At 43.7% G+C, this 24,050-nt stretch overlaps 1 protein-coding gene and 1 long non-coding RNA gene across 25 annotated transcripts in view; one reads left to right on the top strand and one right to left on the bottom strand.

The window, feature by feature from the left end:
* The window catches only part of APBA1 (amyloid beta precursor protein binding family A member 1), an 87,086-nt gene that overhangs the window by 36,648 nt on the left and 26,388 nt on the right, over positions 1-24,050 (top strand). For 8 of the 23 annotated variants that reach the window (XM_083464854.1, XM_083464848.1, XM_083464845.1 and 5 more), the window contains exon 2: positions 21,509-22,719. In XM_083464854.1, coding sequence (XP_083320980.1) covers positions 21,562-22,719 — 1,158 coding nt within the window. In that variant the 5' untranslated portion in view covers positions 21,509-21,561. Of the gene's footprint in view, positions 1-1,633; positions 1,674-7,852; positions 7,879-11,423; positions 11,575-21,508; positions 22,720-24,050 lie in introns of those variants that run through there. The other 15 variants (XM_083464862.1, XM_083464855.1, XM_083464847.1 and 12 more) reach the window with 5 other exon arrangements.
* LOC310688522 lies at positions 1,971-7,731 on the bottom strand. Of its 2 annotated transcripts, none has more exons than XR_014517002.1 (3): positions 7,705-7,731; positions 5,375-5,468; positions 1,971-3,154 (listed from the first exon to the last, which is right to left on the bottom strand). It is a non-coding gene; the product is annotated as an uncharacterized lncRNA (long non-coding RNA). The 2 variants fall into 2 exon arrangements; XR_014517003.1 differs by lacking the exon at positions 1,971-3,154 and adding an exon at positions 3,549-5,072.

Here is a 24,050-nt window from a genome sequence, read left to right as displayed (position 1 = left end):
CCTTGTGCCCTCCATCTTTCCCAACATCAGGGTCTTTTCCAGGGAGTCTTCTCTTCTCATGAGGTGGCCAAAGTATTGGAGCCTCAGCTTCACGATCTGTCCTTCCAGTGAGCACTCGGCTGATTTCCTTCAGAATGGATAGGTTTGATCTTCTTGCAGCCCATGGGACTCTCAAGAGTCTCCTCCAGCACCATAATTCAAAAGCATCAATTCTTTGGCGATCAGCCTTCTTTACGGTCCAGCTCTCACTTCCATTCATCACTACTGGGAAAACCATAGCTTTTACTATACGGACCTTTGTTGGCAAGGTGATGTCTCTACTTTTTAAGATGCTGTCTAGGTTTTTCATTGCTTTTCTCCCAAGAAGCAGGCGTCTTTTAATTTCGTGACTGCTGTCACCATCTGCAGTGATCATGGAGCCCAAGAAAGTAAAATCTCTCACTGCCTCCATTTCTTCCCCTTCTATTTGCCAGGAGGTGATGGGACCAGTGGCCATGATCTTCATTTTTTTGATGTTGAGCTTCAGACCATATTTTGCACTCTCCTCTTTCACCCTCATTAAAAGGTTCTTTAATTACTCCTCACTTTCTGCCATCAGGGTTGTGTCATCTGCATAGTAAGTGTGGGACACAGTAAAAGCATATGTTTCAAAGAAGCATTGTCCATATTACATTTCCAACAAAGAGCTACATTAGGTAGTTCTTTCTTAGACAAACGTTGGGGAGTCCAGTAGATCTGGCTTTTTACTTTCAAATGAATTATCCAATTGCTCCAAAATTCATGTTAACTTAGGCAGTGCAAGATGTTCTCAAGGTATTGTGAACTCCTTTCAGCAGTTATGTAGAAATTGTAAATTAATTTTGGTCATAAATAATTTTAACATAATTTTCCATCATGAAAGGCTGACATTCAATGCAAAGCAAACAGAACAAGACCCCACCCCTTCAGTTGTTTCAGCTTATATATAATTACTCCCTGTGCATTTCATATCTTAAAACATCTTTCTTTGTAATATTCAGCTATTGTTGGCAAAATTAAAATGCAAGCATTTCCTTGCTGGAACAAAGATCAATCTAGTTCAGTAACAGAATTGCAGTACCATATTTTTCGCTCTATAGGATGCACCTTGTTTTAGAGGGGGAGAACATGAAAAAAAAATTCTCCCCCTCTCTGCTCAGCGCCCCTTCAGCGAAGCGGCAGGAGAAACAGAGCCCCTTCCATTTCTCCTCCCGCTTCGCTGAAGGGGCGCTGTGCAGCTCACCCTCTCTGCTGAAGCCAGGAGAGTCTTGCTCTCCTGGCTTCAGCGAAAGCAACGCGAAGCCTCCGGAGCGCAGCGGGACCTCCCGCTGCGCTCCGGAGGCTTCAGGCGGCTATCCCTGAAGCCTGGAGAGCAAGAGGGGTTGGTGCGCACCAACCCCTCTTGCTCTCCAGGCTTCAGCGAAAGCAACGCGAAGCCTCCGGAGCGCAGAGGGAGCGTTCCCTCTGCACTTCGGAGGCTTCACGTTGCTATCGCCAAGGAGCCTGCATTCGCTCCATAAGATGCACACACATTTCCCCTTAATTTTTGGAGGGGGAAAAGTGCGTCTCATAGAGTGAAAAATATGGTAACTTTTTTTTTCTTTCTTTTTTTTAGTTTTGAACCCTGCTGGTCCCCAAAATGTCTAATTACAAAAGTAAGAGAGAAGGCCTGGTCTATTACCTTTTGCTAGCTAGGGTTGCCATATTTTGAAGAGCAAAAACAAGGACACCTTTGCTGACTTCTACTTTTAACTATGGATCGCTATGACGAGACTCATTTTACATACCCTTGAAAAAGTGGGCATGTCCTGGAAAAGGAGGACATATGGCAACCGTTATAGCCCCCTTAGCTACTGCTTTTGGAAAAGTATAGAAGGCATGATTTGGTTGGTTGTAATTTTTTTATTATTATAAAATTATTTAAATACCACATTTACAGGCATAGTACTCCCAAGAAAGCTCACAATATGCAGTTGCAATTGAAATTATTCAACCCCCATTGCAAATCAGGTTTATTATCAAAATTTACAGACTTTTAGTTGCTTGCAATGAGCAAATCAAACAAAAGCAATTGAAATAGCTCAGCACAACAAATGCTTCAAGCTGTTTCCCCAATTTAGCTGAAATTGCAACTCATTTTTGTATGAGTTCCTACACAATAAGGTGAAATGCCCATTTTTATAAAACTATGAATGTCTTTCTTAACTTTGTCTCTGACCATTTCTTTCTTGCATCCCTGACTATTTCTTTTCTTGGATAGGTTTTAAAGATCTAAAACATTTTAAGTTTATTTTCATTTTGTTCACCTTTTTCTAATCAGCTAGCTTTAATTCTGTATAATTTTCCATTTGCAGTTACATCCCTCCTCCAGGGCATGATCAATCTGTATTTGAAGTGGGGGTGGGGAGGGGAAAGAGCTGTGGCATCATTCGGACATGGCATCCTTAGAAAACACATTCCTCTTTCTGCTTGGAGATGTAGATTCAGAGACTGCCATTCTTCATTAGGGTTTTAATTATGTTTAGAAAGCAAGCTGAATGTTTGCTCAGTTGTCCCTGATCAGCAAATTCAAGAAACAGAAAGCCACCCACTGCTTGAATGAAAGAGGAATGTGTCCTCAAGAGATGAACATAAGATGCCCAGCTCCAGATGCACTTTATAATGGCAAGAGAAGCAAAAGAGCCCCGCCATGGGAACATGTTCTGCACTTTGAAGCTCTGGCTCCTTTTGCTGCTCTTTGGAAATGCACATGTGGATTGCTTCACATATTGGACATATTTGAACAATTATATGAAGAAACTCCCCCTCCCCCCCCGCCCTCTGATCAACCATAGTTTACCGCTTTTGTCTGAACTTAGAAATTACAGTTCCTTGTTTCAAAATAAGCCACAATCGTTCTATTATTATTAATTAATTTTTATACTGCCTTTTATTGAAAGATCACAGGTGTACAGCATAAAAAACCAAAATGCATAACAACAATACAAAATTTAACACACACCCCGGACACATTTTAAAAGCCATAAAAGGATCTTAAACCTACTTCAGATTGTGGTTTATCCTGAAACTGGCTTCCGTACTTTCCTGGAATGGGGAACTATGGTTAATTGGAGGGTTACTGGTTTGATCACTCGTGCTGTGAAGAGAAGAGCAAGGGGGCTTCGCAGGGGTGGGGTGAGGAGCAGAGCAAAAACATCATTCCTATCTCAGCTTAAGATTCTCCAAACCAGGGCATCATCTTCTCAGTCTTCTTAATTACCTTCCCAAAAGAAGGTCTATTAGCAACCAGTAAGTAGATTAGTTAGTCCAGGGTGGGTTTTGTAAAGGAGCAGTTGCCAGACTGCTTCTTTCCAAGCACCAGCCACTTTCTCCCACATTCATGGCAACTTAGGCCTACCCAGTTTATGTTTCCTGAATGTGAGATCGTCCCTGCCCATGATGAGTATCTGGAACAGTTGTTAAATTGTCTCTTCCACCACCTTCCCACAGCCAGTCTGGACTAATTTCCTTTGCAGGGATGGTTAGACCAGTGTGCAGTGCTCCACTGAATTGCTGGTCAGGATTCGAAGGAAGCCCTCCAGCTGTGTTGTTGAACTTTCACCAGAGGACATTGCAATGTCAGCTCAAGACATAGTCCTAAACAGGAGAACCTTCTGCATAGAGATCTTGCAATGTGTGAAGCAACCCTAGATGCTTTTTTTTTATTCCAGCCTAGAGGGGTGGATGATGTATCTTAATGGAAGATGCGCATGCCATGAACACTGTTCTGTTCATTGCTGGTCTGGAGCTGCTGTCACAAAAGCTGATGCACAAGTGTCTGTTTCTGGGATGAAATCTGTTGGATGATATCCTGTGTTGTGAGATGGGGAAGCTAAACAAATTCATCTTCCAGACAAATGCAGGAAAAAAAGTATTTTATGTATTCAGTATTTTTTGTAATGTCCAAACCCTTAACATGTGGAATATGCTATGTACCAGAATCATAGAACTGTAGAGTTGAGAGGGACTGCAAGGGACATCTGGTCCACCTCCTGCAATGCAAGAATCTTAGCTAAAGCATTGGTGACCGACGGCCATCCAACTTGAAGCCATGGGTTCAGTCCCACCCTCAAGAGCAGGAGAAAACAAGCTTGCTCCAATTAATGGAGAAATTGTGGTGGGTCGGAGGATAGTATGAAAAGGTACAGGATATTTAGTAGCTTCTGGATGCTGCTGAGAATGTTGCTTATAACTCAACATTAATGGCAGTGAAAGTTTTGACCCTCATTCTCTCCAAGGAGTAACACCATTCCCTTTTAATACTATTTGTGGATGAAGTATGCTTGGGCCTCTGAGAAATACTGGCAGCTGGAACTGGAAGAAGCTGTTGGGATTAACGCCTGCCTCTTGACAGCATTATTTTCAAACAAATGTCAAATCCTTTAAACCTAGCAACAGGGAGGTGCTCTCTCTTTCGTCTGAGGGATAAGGGAGCAAGGGAAAAAGAAGAATGTGCTGATCCCTAATCCATTGCTTTCCACTAAAGCTCTGTTTTCTGGAAAGAGCCAGTATCACCTCTCCCCTCAAATAATATATTAGCAACCTAATTCTAAAATTAATAATCAGAACATCAGCATGAATGTTGCTGCCCTTTGGGGCTGTTGTTTTTAATGTAAACATTCACAGCAATGTTAACATTTTAAAGGTATTTTTAATTTTCAAAATGGTCTGCTTTTGACCATACAAAACGTTGTAGCAGCTTTTGTCACCCTGATGCATGATGCATGTTCTTACGCCATTTGCATGCTTGCTTTTATTTTTTTCAACAGATATTAGACTGCTTATGATGACATAACTCACATTTGAAATATTGTTTGAAAGATACAAAATTTGAATGCTAAAATTTATTTCCTTGTTGTCACTGGGTTGCATTCAACAACTTCATAGTCAAAATAAACCCAATCCAATCTATGTAGAGTCCATTGATAACAGTGAGTATTCTGAGTGGGACTTTACTGGACACATTCCAGTAAATCCTAAGTGATTCCCCCAGGAGTGACGTTATTTTAAACATTCTGAAAAGCAAAGAGAGTGGATTCAGTTCTCCAAATGCAACTTAGAAGCATAGAATCACATGATGTGTAAGATTTTTCTTATTTATTGATTAAATTTGTATACCACCCTTTCTCTACCTGTAGATCTCAAAGTGGTTCACAACCTGCCACCCTTGGACTGCTGCTCTGGATTTCTGATCAGATGCCAAAGTGTGGTTAAGATTTCTGTCCACCATTTGGCAGGAGAGCACAGTGGTCATAAATTACTCTTTGTGAATGTTTATCTACCTCCTAATTATTAACAACGTCTAAAGTATTCTTACTTCTGATTGAATTGCTGTTATTGAAAAGAGTGTCAAAAAGACATGTTTTCATGAAGGGCCATTTCACATGGTAGTTTTGTTTAGCATGTACATCCTAAAAACAAGTGAAAGGGACAAATGGATGTTTTGAAAGAAATGTACATATGCTGACATAAAAGATGTGTACAGATAGCAAAAAAGCTAGAATTTGTTGTGTATACAACATTCATTTACACTGAATTGCATTTGCCATTTTACTGCTCTTTTCCAGAGTTTAAAGAGCTCTTTTTACACTACTTCATCCACCTGCCAAGGTGCGCCATCGCTCCCTGAAAGAAATCCCAGGGCTAGGTTGCATGCATCTCTTTTTCATATCTTTGGTTCTCTTGTGGCTTTAGGCCTAGTGGTTGGTGTGTGTTACTAAAACAGGAAATTAACAGTGCACCAGCAAGACCCACTGAAGTCACAGCTAACTTGCCCCATGCAGTTTTTAGTTATTAAATTGTATGTTACTTTACAGTTCCTTCAGTATCATAAACGAGCCCTATATATTGAATCCTTGGCAATTAGCAAATGTATAATTCAGTTACTTAAAAGGTAGGCAATATATTGATTAAATTATGTAGTGTGACAGTGCATATATTTTAAAATTGTTCTTTTTAAAGTTTATCCTAGCTTTATGGTAACTGAATTTTGGCCATTGGTCACAGCTGTATCTTAAGCCCACTGCCTCATCCACAGGGAAAGGGCTGAGGCTCAGTGGGACAGCTTGTGATTTTTTTTCAATTCAAAAGTTCAATCTTTGGAGTTTCCAGCTGGAAAGCTGGAAAAGGCTTTTGTCTGACATCATGAAGAGCTTCAGCTTACCTTGGAGGTAAGATGAAATATTCACTTGCAGTGATAAGCTGAATGATGGGAGCATGGGGGGGGGGTGGCCAAGGAAGCCCCACAGATTGGTTTCTTAATCTTCAGGGGTTTGGATATGTTTCTTAATGTGCTGAAGGCAGAGAGTTATCACTGCAGATATGAGGCAGCAAAAGGTTGTAGCTGGTCTCTCCTGAATTGTTTTTAACAAGCTTTGCTGCATCTTCTGTACTCAGCAGTTGCCTGGCAGCATTCCTCATGGAGAATGGCCCAGTAGGAATGGCAGTGCTAGGACATAGCATTGTTCCCAGGGGACATCTTTGATAGGGGGCAGGTTTTTTTTTATTTCTTTATAAAGAATGCCCCTGCAATAGCACTGCAGCATGATGTAGCATTCCCATTGCTCCATGCTCAAGGAGGAACACTGCCCTGTAGCCGCTGACACTTTTTGTCATGGTGTCACAGCTTGAAGCAAATCTTTTTTTAAAGAAAGACCAGCTGCAGCCCTGTTGCTTCAATATCTACAATACTGAGCTCCCATGAAAAATTAAAGAAATCCCCCACCCTCTCTGTCACTTCCCCTCCACTCTTTGGTGGGTAGAGCTGTCCTGCTCACTATCCTGGTTTTGTTGCAACCATACTTCAGTATGATGGCAGCAAATTGTGATTATTGTTAACCAAGAATGGTTAGCCCTGGTGAATGCTAAACATTAGGTTGTCTGTTTTGGATGTGAAAGTTGCATATGATTAGAGCAGGGGTATCCAGCATAACTCCCTCTAGATATTACTGGACTCCCATAAGCTTCAGCTAGCCTGATGGGATGATGGGTGTTGTGGTTCAACATTATCTGGTGGTGCAATGGCTTCCTCTGGGTTAGAGCAAATCTGAAGGAATGCTAGGAATCCATGCGGGAGAAAAGGAGAAGGGGACAGAGTCTGTGGCACATTTTAGTCATGGTTTGAACCCTGGGAAGTGTGACGTCTGAATGGAGACATTCTGCTGCCTGTGCCTCCCTAAGCATAGGCAAATTGGAAATGGATGGTTCAGTTTGTCTTTTCCAGGGCCTGAGAAAAAATGGAAGCAGGAGGGAAGGAAACAAAGGCTGTGATGAAAAAATGCCCAGAAACTCCAGAAGACGTGAAGCAAATAGCTTTATTTTGTTACTGTCCTAGTTTAAAAGAGGAAAGTTAACAGTCTGCTTTTTGCCCTCAAACTATACTGTCCTATCAAGAAAGGCTGTGGTGACTGTGAGGGCCAATGAATGAATACCGATTTTAATCTCTGGAATACAGATTTTAGCTGAAGGAGTGTTATTTTTAATGTAAATAAGTTTATAGGGAATTTTTAATTACATACACTTCTTCATGCAGAGGTGGCATATGCTGCTGTTGTTCACTTTGCTGTCTGGTCTTTGACTGCAATATAGATAGATAGATAGATAGATAGATAGATAGATAGATAGATAGATAGATAGAGTCTGTCCTACCTTTTGAGCCCTATTGTTGGTCTTTGCTGGATGGTAATAGAACATGTGTGGAATGTGGAATGATGTCACAAACTGACAATACCATAGTTTTTTAAAGTTATGTAGAACTCCCACTAGAAGCTTCATAGGAGATTGATCGGCATATATCAGATTCCACATGGAAAAAAAGAGATGGTAGGCAGAGGCTTATATTCAAATCCTTTTTACATTTGCTAAAATATGCAAACAGATGTCATTATATAGACATCTTGTGGACTTGAAGATGGTACATTTAAGACTGAATTTATTAGTTTTGTCTGTCATGTTTTTATTTGCTTATAACATTTTGTCTTTAAGTTGGACACTTTGAATGCTGGATTTGGTAGAAATGTGTGAGTACCTTTATTCAATCATATACATGTGAACTACAGAAATTATTTGAAAGCCTTAACCAAAATAGCCACCTTGGGGGATCTTTGTACAGAGTGACAGGATAGGAATACTTTAGCTAATAACGACTTTTCTTTATGAAGACTTGCTGTATGAAATTCCTTGATCTTTAAAGTAAAAAATAATTCTCTATAACCTGGTTAACATGACTGCTTTTGTAATGAGCTTTATACATGAAGGTCATTCACTATATGTACTGGAAATAGTATCGTGAATGAAAGGCAGATGGTGAGATTTTGCTCTCCATCAAAAGGACAACAATAATACATATGCAATATTTGAAAGCCTATGTGTCCCCCCCCCCCATGAAGGAAATTGTTTTCATGCAAGAGCAAGAAAAATTGTATCTGGGAGCAATGGAGGAGTGTGGGACACAATTAAAAATTCTACCTTTGAAAATGTGTTTCCCCACATGTTGGATTCATCCATCACTTCATGTCTGTGCTGCTCCCATTACAAAAGTAATTGAGGTTGTTCCTTTGCAACAAGAGAGCTACATATCTGTGCTAATTCCTTTTACCAAATAGCATTTGTTACAGACCATCAGAGGAATAAATTGAATTTCAGACAAACCTAGATTCCCTGTGAAATATTTCCATACAGACGCTTTCAAACTACAAAAATATGTACAAGCAAATACAAATAATGTATGTTTGTGAAATTAGGCAGAAAAGCGATCGCTTGTGTCTTGGAGCTCTCTTAGCCATTGGCTGGGCTGCTTTGATTTCGCAGCATGCCACATTTGCCAAATCCTTATAATTGCTGAAGGGGAAGGGTCAGTTATCACATTTTCCTGAACACTGACAAGGAAGAGTATTTTCCAAAGACTAGCAATCAGAGTCAATTGGTATAAGGAAAGTAAAAGTTCGGTTGGACTAAGCAATAAATAACAATCAATCAGCAAGCAAGCAATAAATGTCATGTACAGTGGTGCCTCGCAAGACGAAATTAATTCGTTCCGCGAGTTTTTTCGTCTAGCGAATTTTCCGTCTTGCGAATCACGAATTCCCATAGGAATGCATTGAAAATCAATTAATGCGTTCCTATGGTCAAAAAAAGTCCAAACAAAGCCAAATTTGGTACAACAAGAGTTTATTAAGTGCTCTTTAAAGTCACACATACTGTAAAGAGCATTTCAAAAATTGAAGGAACAATAATTTAAGTTTCTAAACATGACAGAAAAACATTTAAAAATCAACAAAGTGTACAGTACATTTTCTAAGACTCTGGGGGACAACTCGAAGAAGGTTCCTCTTCCACTCTTTGCTTCTTGCTGAAGAACCTGTCCATGGTCTGCTGCTTCATCCGCCTTTTCAGCACCTCCCTGAAAGGCGACATGACTCTCGTATCAAAAGTGTTCACAAGGTCATGTGCCACGTGCTTGTCAGGGTGGTGCCGCTGTGCAAAAGCCTGCACATCCTTCCACTTCAGGCAAATGTCCCTCAGTTCTTTGGAGGACGGCCGTTCCTCAGTTGCTTCCTCCTCTTCCAGTGAGGCCTGCTCCTGCGCAGCCTCTGCCTGCAGTTCGACCAGCTCCTGGGTGGTCAGCTCGTGGTCGTGCTCCTCCACCAGCTCGCTGATGTCCTCCTCTGTGACCTCCAGGCCCATGGTCCTCCCCAAGGCAACAATGTCCTGCACCACTGTTGACTCTGGTGCATCAGAGTCACTTGGTGCCACACAGTCCGGCCACAGGCTGCGCCAAGCACAATTCAAATTTCTCTGGCTGATCCCGTTTCAGGCCGTGGTGATCATCTTCAAGCAGGTGACGATGTCGAAGTGGTCCTTCCAGAATTCCCACAGGGTGATGGTGGTGCAATCAGCCACCTCGAAGCATCACCTGAAAAGCTCCTTGGTGTAGAGTTTTTTGAAATTGGCGATGAGCTGCTGATCCATCGGCTGGAGCAGTGGTGTGGTGTTAGGCGGCAGGAACATGATGCTGATGAAGCTGAACTCCTCCAACAAGTCCTCCTCAAGGCCTTTAGGATGAGCAGGAGCATTGTCCATCAGAAGCAAAGCCTTCAGTGGCAGGTCGTTGTCCAGCAGGTACTGTTTGACAGCAGGGCCAAAAGCATGATTGACCCAGTCCACAAACAGCACACGTGTGACCCAAGCCTTACTGTTGGATCGCCACATGACACTCAGCCACTCCTTGTTGACCTTGTGTTTCTTGAAGGCCCGTGGGTTCTCCGAGTGCTACACTAGCAGGGGCTTGATCTTCAGGTCGCTGCTTGCGTTGGCACAGAAGAGCAGGGTCAGACGGTCCTTCATGGGCTTGTGGCCAGGCAACTTGGCCTCCTCCTGAGTGATGAAAGTCCTTTTGGGCATCCTCTTCCAAAACAGCCCGGTCTCGTCGCAGTTGAAGACCTGCTGTGGAACGTAGCCCTCCGTCTTCACAACCTCCAGGAACTCCGCTGCAAAGTCTTCAGCTGCAGAAACATCAGAACTGACAGCCTCTCTATGCCAGAAAAAAACACACAAGCTTCCAGATTCTTGCAAACCCCTCTCCAACTGTTCCCCCAGCCACCCAGCACACAGAAATTCAAATCCAGATTTTTTTTAAAAAAACAGCAGAGTGGCCCAATGGTCACAAAAAATCATAAAAATGCAGAAAAAAACACACAAGCTTCCAGATTCTTGCAAACCCCTCCCCAACTGTTCCCCCAGCCACCCACCACACAGAAATTCAAACCCAGAATTTTTTTATAAAAAAAACAGCAGAATGCCCCAATGGTCACAAAAAATCATAAAAATGCAGAAAAAAACACACAGGCTTCCAGATTCTTGAAAACCCCTCCCCAACACCAAGTCCTTGAATTCCAAACACCCCAACCCAAAATCCAAAACCCCCCAAAAAAGTTTTAAAAGCTTAACTTACCAAATGGCTGCAAAAGAAGTTTTGGAAAAGCTTCAAAAATCACCAAAGTCTTTAAAAACCTCAAAAAAGGCTACTATGTACACTGCGTTCTATGAGTTGCTCCTCGAAGTCAAGTCGCAACTGTATTAACAGTGTTAAGTAAAAGGAAACAAACTTGCAAGACGTTTTCGTCTTGCGAAGCAAGCCCATAGGGAAATTTGTCTTGCGAAGCAACTCAAAAACGGAAAACTCTTTCGTCTAGCGAGTTTTTCGTCTTGCGAGGCATTCGTCTTGCGGGGCACCACTGTATAGACATTGGAGAAATAAAACCTTGAGAGCTTTTGTGGGGGAGGGGGTCACAGGGGCAGGGGGAGGTGACTGTAGGATGTTGGTTTGGAAAAAAACCCTGTCCTAATTATGAATTGTTTTTGTGCAGTCACTAGAGATGTTCTGCAAGAAGCCAGGAACACCAGAGGCCAAGCCATCCATCAGGGTCTGAGCTCAGAGCCAGGAGTGCTTAGAAAGCACTTCCTGCTATGTGCCGTCTGCAAATATTGGGAGAGAGAGCTACATTTCCCTGCAATGTTGTATGTCTTTATTTGCAAAGCCATGTGATACCTAATACTTCTCTTGTCAATGGAAAATTACAGGAAGGCATTTGAATATAATTTTATATGTGTTTAGGAGAGAGGAGAGCATCTCATAGAAATACGATGCCTGCAGCAAGACTACTTTTTGTGACCATTTGAATGATTAATCTGTGTCCTTTAATTTAGTCCTCTTGTAAAAATGGGTTTCACTCTTCTACATTTGTTAGGGTAAACCTCTGTATTAAGCAGCCATTGCCAGAAAAGCTTTCTATAAGGTTTCACACCAGGTTCCCCCTAAAATAGTTTAGTGTCAGACCTCGTGATATAAAATATTTTATCAAATTATTGACTTTCTGCTCTTCCCCATTGAAGCCAGAGGCTGGGATTGGCGCATCTAGTGACAAATGTCTGCTTCTCTCATGGGCTTGTTGCCTGGCCTGGGATTTTTTCCCTTATTGTAAAATGGGAATAAGTATGCTGTATCTCACATTATTCTGAATGCAGTAAAGATGCTAAAATGCTCTAGGAGCTAAAAACATCATAAAGTTAATAGTAGTTTGGTGAGAAACAGTACTTTGAAAGATGTCTACAATTTAACTTCATGTCCTAGGGTGGCGTGCAGGCCGTGGCCTAATTGCAAAAGCTCTGCAGAGCTCTCAGTTCAGGCCTTGGGCAGGAGCAGCCTGTTCCTCCCTGGATGGGCTGGGGGGGGGGAGAGGAAAAAGGGGGTGGTCCTCCTCTGGCCCCTCTCACTGCTGACATTAGCTCTGCCCACAGGGGAATGTGACTCTCAACAGAAAACAGGTTGCCCACCCCTGATTTAAATTAAGATAATAATAATAATAATAATAATAATAATAATAATAGTAATAATAATAATTATTATTATTTATTATTTATACCCCGCCCATCTGGCTTGGCCTCCCCAGCCACTCTGGGCGGCTTCCATAGAAACCAAAAATACAGTAAAATATCACACGTTAAAAACTTCCCTGAACAGGGCTGCCTTAAGATGTCTTCTGAATGTCAGGTAGTTATTTATCGCTTTGACATCTGCTGGAAGGGCGTTCCACAGGGCGGGCGCCACTACCGAGAAGGCCCTCTGCCTGATTCCCTGTAGCTTTGCTTCTCGCAATGAGGGAACCGCCAGAAGGCCCTCAGCGCTGGACCTCAGCGTCCGGGCAGAATGATGGGGGTGGAGACGCTCCTTCAGGTATACTGGACTGAGGCCGTTTAGGGCTTTAAAGGTCAGCACCAACACTTTGAATTGTGCTCGGAAACGTACTGGGAGCCAATGTAGGTCTTTCAAGACCGGTGTTATATGGTCTCGGCGGCCGCCCCCATTCACCAGTCTAGCTGCCGCATTCTGGATTAGTTGTAGTTTCTGAGTCACCTTCAAAGGTAGCCCCACATAGAGTGCATTGCAGTAGTCCAAGCGGGAGATAACCAGAGCATGCACCACTCTGGCGAGACAGTCCACAGGCAGATAGGGTCTCAGCCTACGTACCAGGTGGAGCTGGTAAACAGCTGCCCTGGACACAGATTTGACCTGTGCCTCCATGGACAGCTGTGAGTCCAAAATGACTCCCAGGCTGCGCACCTGGTCCTTCAGGGGCACAGTTACCCCATTCAGGACCAGGGAATCCTCCACACCTGCCCGCCTCCTGTCCCCCAAAAACAGTACTTCTGTCTTGTCAGGATTCAACCTCAATCTGTTAGCCGCCATCCATCCTCCAACCGCCTCTAGACACTCACACAGGACCTTCACCGCCTTCACTGGTTCTGATCTAAAAGAGAGGTAGAGCTGGGTATCATCCGCATACTGATGAACACCTAGCCCAAACCTCCTAATGATCTCTCCCAGCGGCTGCATGTAAATGTTGAAAAGCATGGGGGAGAGGACAGAACCCTGAGGCACCCCACAAGTGAGAGCCCAGGGGTCTGTACACTCATCCCCCACCACCACTTTCTGAACACGGCCCAGGAGGAAGGAGCGGAACCACTGTATAACAGTGCCCCCAGCTCCCAGCCCCTCAAGACGGTCCAGAAGGATGTTATGGTCAATGGTATCAAACGCCTCTGAGAGATCCAGCAGAACTAGGAAACAGCTCTCACCTTTGTCCCTAGCCCGCCGGAGATCATCGACCAGTGCAACCAAGGCAGTTTCAGTCCCATGATGAGGCCTGAATCCCGACTGGAAGGGATCCAAATGGTCCGCTTCTTCCAGGCGTGCCTGGAGTTGTTCGGCAACCGCTCGCTCAATCACCTTGCCCAGGAATGGAAGATTTGGGACTGGGCGATAGTTGGCCATCGTGGCCGCATCTAAAGATGGCTTTTTAAGAAGCAGTTTAATAACCGCCTCTTTCAGCGGGTCTGGGAAGGCTCCCTCACGGAGGGAAGCATTCACTACCCCACGAAGCCCATCACCCAGTCCTTCCCGGCTAGCTTTTATAAGCCAGGATGGGCAAGGATCAAGGAGACAGGTGGTTGATTTCACTCGTCCAAGCAGCCTGTCCACATCCTCGGAGATAACAGATTGGAATTGATCCCACTCAACTTGACTAGACAGAACTCTAGCACTCTCCCGCCCCGGCCCTGTTCCCACGGTGGAGTCTACTTCTTCCCGAATCTGAGCGATTTTATCTGCAAAAAACTTTGCAAAATCATTGCAGGAGAACATGTGGCCCGTACTGGTTGCAGGTGGTTCCGCTAAATTGTGAACCACCTGGAAAAGTCTCCTGCTGTTTTCTGCAGATGCAATAGAGGCGGTGAAGAAATTCTTCTTCGCCGTCGCTATCGCCACTTGGTAGGCTCGACGTTGAGCTCTGACCTGTGTCAGATTCGGAATGAGTTATCCGCCACCGGCGCTCTAGCCGTCTCAACGATTGTTTCATTGCCCTCAGATCCGTGGAAAACCACGGGGCTGTCCGGGCTCCATGCAATCGGAGAGGGCGCTTCGGAGCCAAACAGTCAATAGCCCTGGTTAACTCCACATTCCAGCAGGCCACCAGGGAATCAGCTGAAAGGCCATCAACATGGGATAAAGCATCCCCTACCACTCTCTGGAAACCATTTGGATCCATTAAGTGGCGGGGGCAGACCATCCGAATTGGTCCCACCTCCCTGCAGAGGGGATGGGTCGCAGATATGTCCAGTTGCACCAGGAAGTGATCTGACCATGGCACTTCTTTCGTTTCGCTTTTACTTAGTGTCAGATCACCAACATCCATAGAGGTAAACACCAGGTCCAAGGCATGTCCACGGCTATGGGTTGGGCCAGACTTATTCAGGGACAGCCCCATGGAGGCCATGCTTTCCACGAAGTCCCGAGCAGCCCCTTGTAAGGTCGTGTCGGCATGGATGTTAAAATCCCCTAGGACGACCAAGCTAGGTGTCTACAGGAGAACATCCGCCACGACCTGAAGCAGCTCGGGCAGGGAATCCTTGGTGCAGCGGGGAGGTCGGTACACCAAAAGGAATCCTGTACTGCCCCTATTGCCCAACTTCCAGAACATGCACTCAGAAAACTGGGTCTTCCCAATAGGACGCCTGGTGCAAACTAATGACTTCCTAAAAATCACTGCAAACCCCCCTCCCCGCCCACATGACCTGGGTTGCTGTGCGTAAGAGAAACCTGGTGGACAAGCAGCGGCATGGACAGGCCCATCTGCTTCATCCAACCAAGTCTCTGTTATACATGCCAGGTCAAGTCCTCCATCCATGATCACGTCATGGATGGCAGTAGTCTTATGAATCATTGACCTGGCATTGCACAGCAGCACCTTCAGGTCATGTGGGTATCCCTTGCTGATTCTAGTATCCATCCGGTCAGGACCAGACCCGGAGGCAGGAATAGTCCTCAGACAACGACTAAACCTGCCCCCTCTGGTCTAGCCTTAGCGTAACTCCTCCTCCTACCCGTGATCACTGATGCATCCCCAGTGCATCCCCCCCTGTGGAACATGCCCCAGCCATTTTGTGGGCTGGGGCCCACTCCCCGGCAGCCCTGACCCCTCCCCCTAAGAACAAAATAACACCTTAAACAAACAAACAAAACCAATAAAACAATACAAACAAAAAAAATGTAAAAATTACAAAAACATCAATATAAAAAAATAATAATTCCCCAAGCCCAACCAAACATCCATCCCACCCCCACCCCCACATACAAAAAATCCAAAGAAATTTTTAAAAAACATTTTAAAAACACTCTGTGCCCCTCCGGCAATAACAACTGACCTAGTGAGGCCTGTCAGGCCCCGCCCTGGGCCAGGTGGTAAGTGGCAGGAAGGAGCAGGGCCCTCAGGCACTCACTCAGGGAAGTCTTCCTGGGCAGATATATCTTCCTGGGTAAGATATTACACTTGATCTTAGCCAAAGGGCCGAGAAGCCTTTATAAGATGGAAGCAAAATCCTGGGCACTTCTTACATATGATTATGCATATGACTGCTTGTTGGATTGCTCTCTCTCTTGCTACTTTTTCATTTGTAGCTGCTTCTACTTAATACAGTGGTGCCTCGCAAGACGAAATTAATTCGTTCCGCAAGTTTTTTCGTCTAGCGAATTTTTCGTCTTGCGAAGCACAAAATCCCATAGGAATGCATTGAAATTCAATTAATGCGTTCCTATGGTCAAAAAAAGCCCAAACAAAGCCAAATTTGGTACAACAAGAGTTTATTAAGTGCTGTTTAAAGTCACACATACTGTAAAGAGCATTTCAAAAATTGAAGGAACAATAAATTAAGTTTCTAAACATGACAGAAAAACATTTAAAAATCAACAAAGTGTACAGTACATTTTCTAAGACTCTGGGGGACAACTCGAAGAAGGTTCCTCTTTCACTCTTTGCTTCTTGCTGAAGAACCCCCTCCTCAACTGTTCCCCCAGCCACCCACCACACAGAAATTCAAATAATAATAATAATAATAATAATTTATTATTTATACCCCGCCCATCTGGCTGGGCCTCCCCACAGAAAATCATAAAAATGCAGGAAAAAAACCACAAGCTTCCAGATTCTTGCAAACCCCTCCTCAACTGTTCCCCCAGCCACCCACCACACAGAAATTCACATCCAGAATTTTTTTTAAAGAACAGCAGAGTGGCCCAGTGGTCACAGAAAATCATAAAAATGCAGGGAAAAAACACACACAAGCTTCCAGATTCTTGCAATCCCCTCCCCAACACCAAGTCCTTGAATTCCAAACACCCCAACCCAAAATCCAAACCCCCCCCCAAAAAAAGTTTTAAAAGTTTAAAAGAAGTTTTGGAAAAGCTTCAAAAATCAACAAAGTCTTCAAAAACCTCAAAAAATGCTACCACACCGCGTTCTATGAGTTGCTCCTCGAAGTCAAGTCACAACTGTATTAACGGCGTTAAGAAAAAGGAAACAAACTTGCAAGACGTTTTCATTTTTCGTCCTGCGAAGCAAGCCCACAGGGAAATTCGTCTTGCGAAGCAACTCAAAAACGGAAAACTCTTTCGTCTAGCGAGTTTTTCGTTTTGCGAGGCATTCGTCTTGCGGGGCACCACTGTATCTGCTTTTGAGGTGGGAAGCTTTGGTGCCTGCTTATATCCTTCTGCGTAGCTTCTTTACAGAATCTGTATGGAACAAATGGTACTCTTGAGTTACAGAAGCCTTTTGATAGCTGATTAAAATCAAGTTGGACATTATGCATGTGTGTATGTTTTACAATGCATACTCAAGGTGATACTGCTTATTTTCATTTTAATTCATAGAATCATAGAGTTGAAAGAGACCACAAGGGCCATCGAGTCCAACCCCCTGCCACGCAGGAAACACCATCAGAGCACTCCTGACATATGGTTGTCAAGCCTCTACTTAAAGACCTCCAAAGAAGGAGACTCCACCACACTCCTTGGCAGCAAATTCCACTGTCAAACAGCTCTTACTGTCAGGAAGTTCTTCCTAATGTTTAGGTGGAATCTTCTTTCTTGTAGTTTGGATCCATTGCTCCGTGTCCGCTTCTCTGGAGCAACAGAAAACAACCTTTCTCCCTCCTCTATGTGACATCCTTTTATATATTTGAACATGGCTATCATATCACCCCTTAACCTCCTCTTCTCCAGGCTAAACATGCCCAGCTCCCTTAGCCGTTCCTCATAAGGCATCGTTTCCAGGCCTTTGACCATTTTGGTTGCCCTCCTCTGGACACGTTCCAGTTTGTCAGTGTCCTTCTTGAACTGTGGTGCCCAGAACTGGACACAGTACTCCAGGTGAGGTCTGACCAGAGCAGAATACAATGGCACTATTACTTCCCTTGATCTAGATGCTTTATTCCTATTGATGCAGCCCAGAATTGCATTGGCTTTTTTAGCTGCCGCGTCACACTGTTGGCTCATGTCAAGTTTGTGGTCAACCAAGACTCCTAGATCCTTTTCACATGTACTGCTCTCAAGCCAGGTGTCACTCATCTTGTATTTGTGCCTAAGTTTTATGAAGTCGGCTTTCTTAAAGTCAAGAAATTGAGTCCTAGTATGCTTGGCTGCTCCTTTCCCCTGTATACCGTATTTTTTGCTCTATAAGACTCACTTTTTCCCTCTTAAAAAGTAAGAGGAAATGTGTGTGCGTCTTATGGAGTGAATGCAGGCTGCACAGCTATCCCAGAAGCCAGAACAGCAAGAGGGATTGCTGCTTTCACTGTGCAGCGATCCCTCTTGCTGTTCTGGCTTCTGAGATTCAGAATATTTTTTTTCTTGTTTTCCTCCTCCAAAACTAGGTGCGTCTTTTGGTCTGGTGCGTCTTATAGAGCGAAAAATACGGTAGTAAACTTCAGAAGAGCATGATCACTCGCGCCTAATGATCCTTCTACTTCTACCCCACTAACCAGGTCATCAACATTGGTTAGGACCAGATCTAAAATGGCTGTTCCTCTTGTTGCTTCTCCCACTTTCTGGACAATGAAGTTGTCTGCAAGGCCAGTGAGGAATCTGTTTGACCTTATGCTCTTGGCTGAGTTTGACATCCAACAAATATCCGGGCAATTGAAGTCCCCCATTACCACTATCTCCCTTCCTTTTGCATGCTTGGCCATCTGTTCCAGGAAGGCATCATCTATGTCCCCCGTTTGGCTTGGGGATCAATTCAGCATTAAGATAGCTCTGTTGCATATATTAAAGTATGCATTCCTAAGTTTAAAATTTTAATTAGCCATGACTTGAAGATAGTGTTGGTATGTTTGGATGAATTAGGTTTTTTCAGGTGTCTAACCAAGGACTCTTCACACAACCTGGCTCATTGGATGGTATTCTTCTAATGAGTTTCATCAGTGCAAGGATTTCCAGTTGTGCAACAAGGCCTCTCTTTGTGTGGGCCCTCTGCCACCCCCAAATCAGCACTAGAAGGTGGGGAAAACTCCTAGAACTGATTTAGGGGGTGCACAGAGGGAGGGGGAAACATCTTCTTGCACTAGGAGAAATCCTTGCACTGAAAGAATGTTCACCTTAGCACAGTGTTGGATTTTATCCATTATTTCTTCTAGGCTACAAATGACTGGCGTTGATTCCTTCAGATGTGTCAAATACACTGTTTAAAAGATTTATATCCTGCCTTTCCGCTATTACTGTACAGTACTCATTTGAGACCACAAAGCATACATACATCAAGTGATGCTATAAATCCCAGCTGCTCTTGGATGTCAATTTCAATTAAATTTAGAGGACGTGAAAGTGCTATGTAAAAAGTCCCTTGAAGTCTACTCAGGTGCCATTATCATGAGACATTTATGAAAATTACAGACCTTTCCCTGGATCCAAGTTGACCAATTTGTTGCTGAAGGTGTTTGTATGTGGAGACATCATAATAAATACCACAGCTGCCTTAAAGTGCAGAGACATAAGTGAATGTGAACATTCAGTGCAAATACAGAAACTTTGAGTGTGCATATTTTTGTGAATTTTGCAAACTTATTTTGATGGCAGCTATTTCCTAAAGTTGATATTAGCTGAAGTGTGCTTATTTTTTTTTTTTAATGGGATTGCCTTTGCCCACACAATTGCTAAACAGTTACAGATAGGTAGCCGTGTTGGTCTGCCATAGTCAAAATAAAAAAATTCCTTCCAGTAGCACCTTAAAGACCAACTAAGTTAGTTCTTGGTATGAGCTTTCGTGTGCATGCACACTTCTTCAGATACACAGTGTATCTCATACCAAGAACTAACTTAGTTGGTCTTTAAGGTGCTACTGGAAGGAATTTTTTTATTTGGACAATTACTAAAGTTAGTTTGCAGTTATTCTTGGTCTGTGGAATGAATTTATGGGGTACACACGACCACATTTTCACTCAGTGTTCCCTGAGATGTGATTATGATGGAAGAGGAAATAAAAGCCATCTTTCGACTTCCTTCAGTGAGACCAAAAGTGCCTTGCCCCTCTGCTTATGCTCTCGTATCCTCCTCCTCTCTCTGTTGAAAGGCTGGTAGCTAATATATATATTGGGGGGAGAGAGAGGGAGAACACCCTCTTATTGACCTCTGCCCATGCCCAGGGAACCCTCAGAGCCTGGCAGTGGTGACCTGTCTAAGATGCACACCTTGGCTAGGAAGCTCTCTCCCACCCCAGCCTTGGAATTTGGTCCCACCATTTAAAAATTGTTTTTCTTATCTCTGTAATGAATTATCCTGGCAGCTGCTTAGAGATGGTTGTTGCCGCTTCTTCGTACAGTAACCGAGGGATCAAATATAGTGTGTGCTTCCAGACTATCCAGTGCTAACAAAATTCTCCCCCCATGACATAGCAGGAGCATTTAAGTGTTAGATTCACAGATTTCTGGCTCTACATCAGTGCTATCGGTGTGCTAAATATTTATTGGCATAGCACATCCATTTATAGTCATTTCAAGTTATAAATGTTCCTGTTTGACAAACACCTTCCCCCCTTTCTCTAAATGGCCATAAACCAAAAGCTGTAATTTTTACTTCCCCTTGAGTGTATGGCATGATGACTCTTTGTGCTCCTTATTTATAATGCTGCATATCAGAGACTTCAGCTTTGCTCAGAAAAGTAACATGGCTTCCAGCAGCTTGCCGGGGGGGGGGGGGAGAGAAGAGCCCATTTATTTTCTTATACCTCTTTGTGGGGCTCTCTTAACAGATCTGAGGTGAAGTTCTTTACTTCAATGCGGAGAAAAGAAAAGGCTCAGGGCAGGCCATTAAGTCTTTAGAGACAAGAACTGTTCATTGCATATACTTCTCTGGCATTTTCTTCCCCTTGGATTTATTCAGTGGGTCAGAGTAGGACCATTGAAATGGCTTGTCAGTGGTTTCAGTGGGCCTCCTCAAAATAGTGGCTTAGTTGGCTATCACCTAGTGAGTTCAGTTTTCACTTCCCTGTTTTTATTTTTTTCTGTTTCTGTCAGATCACTTTTGTATAATCTTTTGTTCTGTTATTCTCCACTTAGAGCATTTCCCAGTTGTTCTGTTAACCATATCACCCCAGGCGGCACCTGTCCTCAGTGTGTTCTTCTCTGGCCCTTGCCTTTTGCCCTCCTCCTTCGGTCTCTTATTCTGAGCACGTCTCCTTTGCAGAAGAGGCCTCACGCTGTCCATCTTGTCTGCTTGTCTGTTAAATTCTGGCTAGTCAAATACATTCTCTCCATTCTTGCTAGGGTTTTCTGCTAATATCTTAAATTAATTTTTGGTAACACTTTACTTAAATTTTCAGCTTATTAGAACTCACATGTCTGATTCTTTACAGCATATAAGGCAACAGTTGATGTGAACCGCCCTGAGACCTTTGGGTATAGGGCTGTATAGAAATCAGTCAATCAAATAAATAAATAACAGTTTATTTTATGTAAAATCAAAAAAGCCAACTGATACTGTATTGTTATATTAATTCTACAGGGCTTTAAGAAGCTCCTTCCTTGTTCCTATGTAATAAGAGGTGTTCATTTTTTGTCCTTCTTACAGCCTCAACACACAAAATGTCAATAGAATAAGTGAGGCTCCCTCGAGAACCTGCCATGAACCATTTTGAGGGACCAGCTGAAGGAGAGGTGAATGATGAACTCGGGAGGAGAGTGGTGAATGAATCTGTGGAGGCTGACCTGGAACATTCTGAGGTAGAGGAGGAACAGCCCCAGTATGCCAGCCATTACCCGAGATGTGCCAACAGCAGCCTTGAAGGACGTTCTCGACAGGAAGAGGAGGAGGGCACGTTGGCACGGTCAGCTAGCACGGAGAGCGGCTTTCACAACCACACGGATACTGCTGAGGGAGATGTCATAGCCCCAGTGGAGGATGCCTATGAAGGAGACCGCGTGCTGGACAATGAGGATGAGAGTGCCTATGCAGTGCAGTACAGGCCCGAGGCAGAGGAGTACACAGAAAATGCGGAGGCAGAACATGCGGAGACGATTCGTAACCGAACTCTCCCCAACCACTTGCACTTCCACTCCATTGAGCACGAGGAAGCCATGAATGCTGCATATTCAGGCTATGTGTACACCCACCGGCTCTTCCACCGGGGGGAAGATGAGCAGTACGCTGAGCCCTATGCCGACTATGGGCTGCAGGAACATGTCTATGAGGAGATAGGCGACACGCCTGACCTGGATGTTCGGGAAGGCCTGAGACTCTACGAGCAAGAGAGGGAGGAAGCTGACAACTATCGAAAGGAAGCTCTCGGTGCCCGACTCCACCACTATGATGAGCGCTCTGATGGAGAGTCTGACAGCCCTGAGAAAGAGGCAGAGTTTGCTCCCTATCCAAGGATGGACAGTTATGAACAAGAGGAAGACATTGACCAAATTGTGGCTGAAGTCAAGCAGAGCATGAGTTCTCAGAGCCTGGACAAAGCTGCTGAAGACATGCCAGAAGCAGAGCAGAATGTGGACCCTGGTGATGCTCCTGCTCATGTTCACCATGAAAGCAACCGTCCGCTGTCTGTTGGCGCTAGACCTACAGTTAATGTGGGAGATCCAGTGCAGAGATACAGCAAGGAGAAAAGGGATGCAATATCCCTGGCTATCAAAGACATTAAGGAAGCTATTGAGGAAGTGAAGACGAGGACCATCCGTTCTCCTTATACCCCCGATGAACCCAAAGAGCCCATTTGGGTGATGAGACAGGACATCAGCCCAACCAGGGATAGGGAGGATCAGGGTCCACTAGAGGGAGATGTGAGTATACCAAACAGCTCACATAATAAGAAAACCGAATGTTAAGGGTATGCAGTCAAAATCGCACAAAACTGCATAGCCTTAACATTCGGTTTTCTTATTGTGTTTTTAACTACTTGCGGGGGATGACGACACATAGTTAAATGTTATTTTTCCTTATTAATTGTGTTTGGAAATCAGAATTATTACACTACAAATTCTTCTTTGGCCTTCATTATTAAGCATTGGCAAAAAAGGAAAAGAAATATAAAAATAATATTTACATGTGGCTTTGGTAAGATATGTCCTCTCACAGGTTAATTTCTAAATATTTGTGTTGATGCATTTGCTTCTAATAGAAGCTGTGTGTTGCTGAGCACGAGCATAGTGTCATGTGGAAGTGCAATGGTGTCATGGTCAATATTCTTTTGAAGTCTTGTTAGTTTTTCAGTCATCCAGGCAGCAGACTTGTTTTCTTCCACTGCTCATGATCAGCCTGTGTTGATTAGCAGATTCAGAAACTGCGTTCTTGTTTTCAGTTGCCATGCAAAGGAGGTGTTCCTCCTTCTCCCATTAATGTTTTTGTGTTTGGTGTTTCCTAAAGCACCACTGGATGCCTCAGAATATTTGCTGTGGGAATTCAATCCAGTGAATGGCAAGGCTTTAATGAGTGTTTTAGGTTGTTGATTGCCAACTACTTAGCGACTTTCTGTTGAGTAAGTGCTGTATACATTTTGTTAAATAAAATAATAATAAACAAATCAAGCTAAAATCCTGTACAGTTGACTTCAGTGGAATTATAGCAGCCTAAATGTGCTGCTGCCCCAGCACTTTATCAGATTTGAATTTATTACTTTGTCATCTATTGGGTTTTTTTGGAGCCTCAAAATATACTAAACTTTTGATGAAGCCAGAAGCCAGCTATTCTTTGTGCTTCAGCCTGTACTAGGGTTACTATCTCTAGGGAGTTCTTATTTTGCAGAGTCATTTGCCTGGTTGCACGCCTGCTTCGTAGATAGAAGCTCGCAGGCTGCATCCCCATCATTTTCTGTTAGGGTATTTGATAGGAAGGATGGGTTGAGAAAGATAAAGCCCTGTTAACTGATATGTTCTCAATCAACAGAGATTTTTAAAATCCTGCACTTTCTGATTGATACTAGAAATGAATGTCAGCAAGGCTTTGGGCATCGCTATGCAAAAGAAGTGGGAGAAGCAGGCGCCTTGCTCTTCCTGTCCCGTGTCCCCCCCCCCCCATCTCCCTGCTATCCAGAAATGAGGATTAAACTCCCAATGCAAGGACAGGACACAACATTTTCCACAGGGAGAGATGCAAGAATTGCCTTTCAAATGAG

The sequence above is a fragment of the Podarcis liolepis genome (assembly GCF_965112155.1).
Source record: "Podarcis liolepis genome assembly, chromosome: 11".
In the NCBI taxonomy this organism is placed as follows: Eukaryota; Metazoa; Chordata; class Lepidosauria; order Squamata; family Lacertidae; genus Podarcis; species Podarcis liolepis.
Note: the sequence above shows the minus strand (reverse complement) of the source record. Positions and strands in the feature narration are given on the sequence as shown.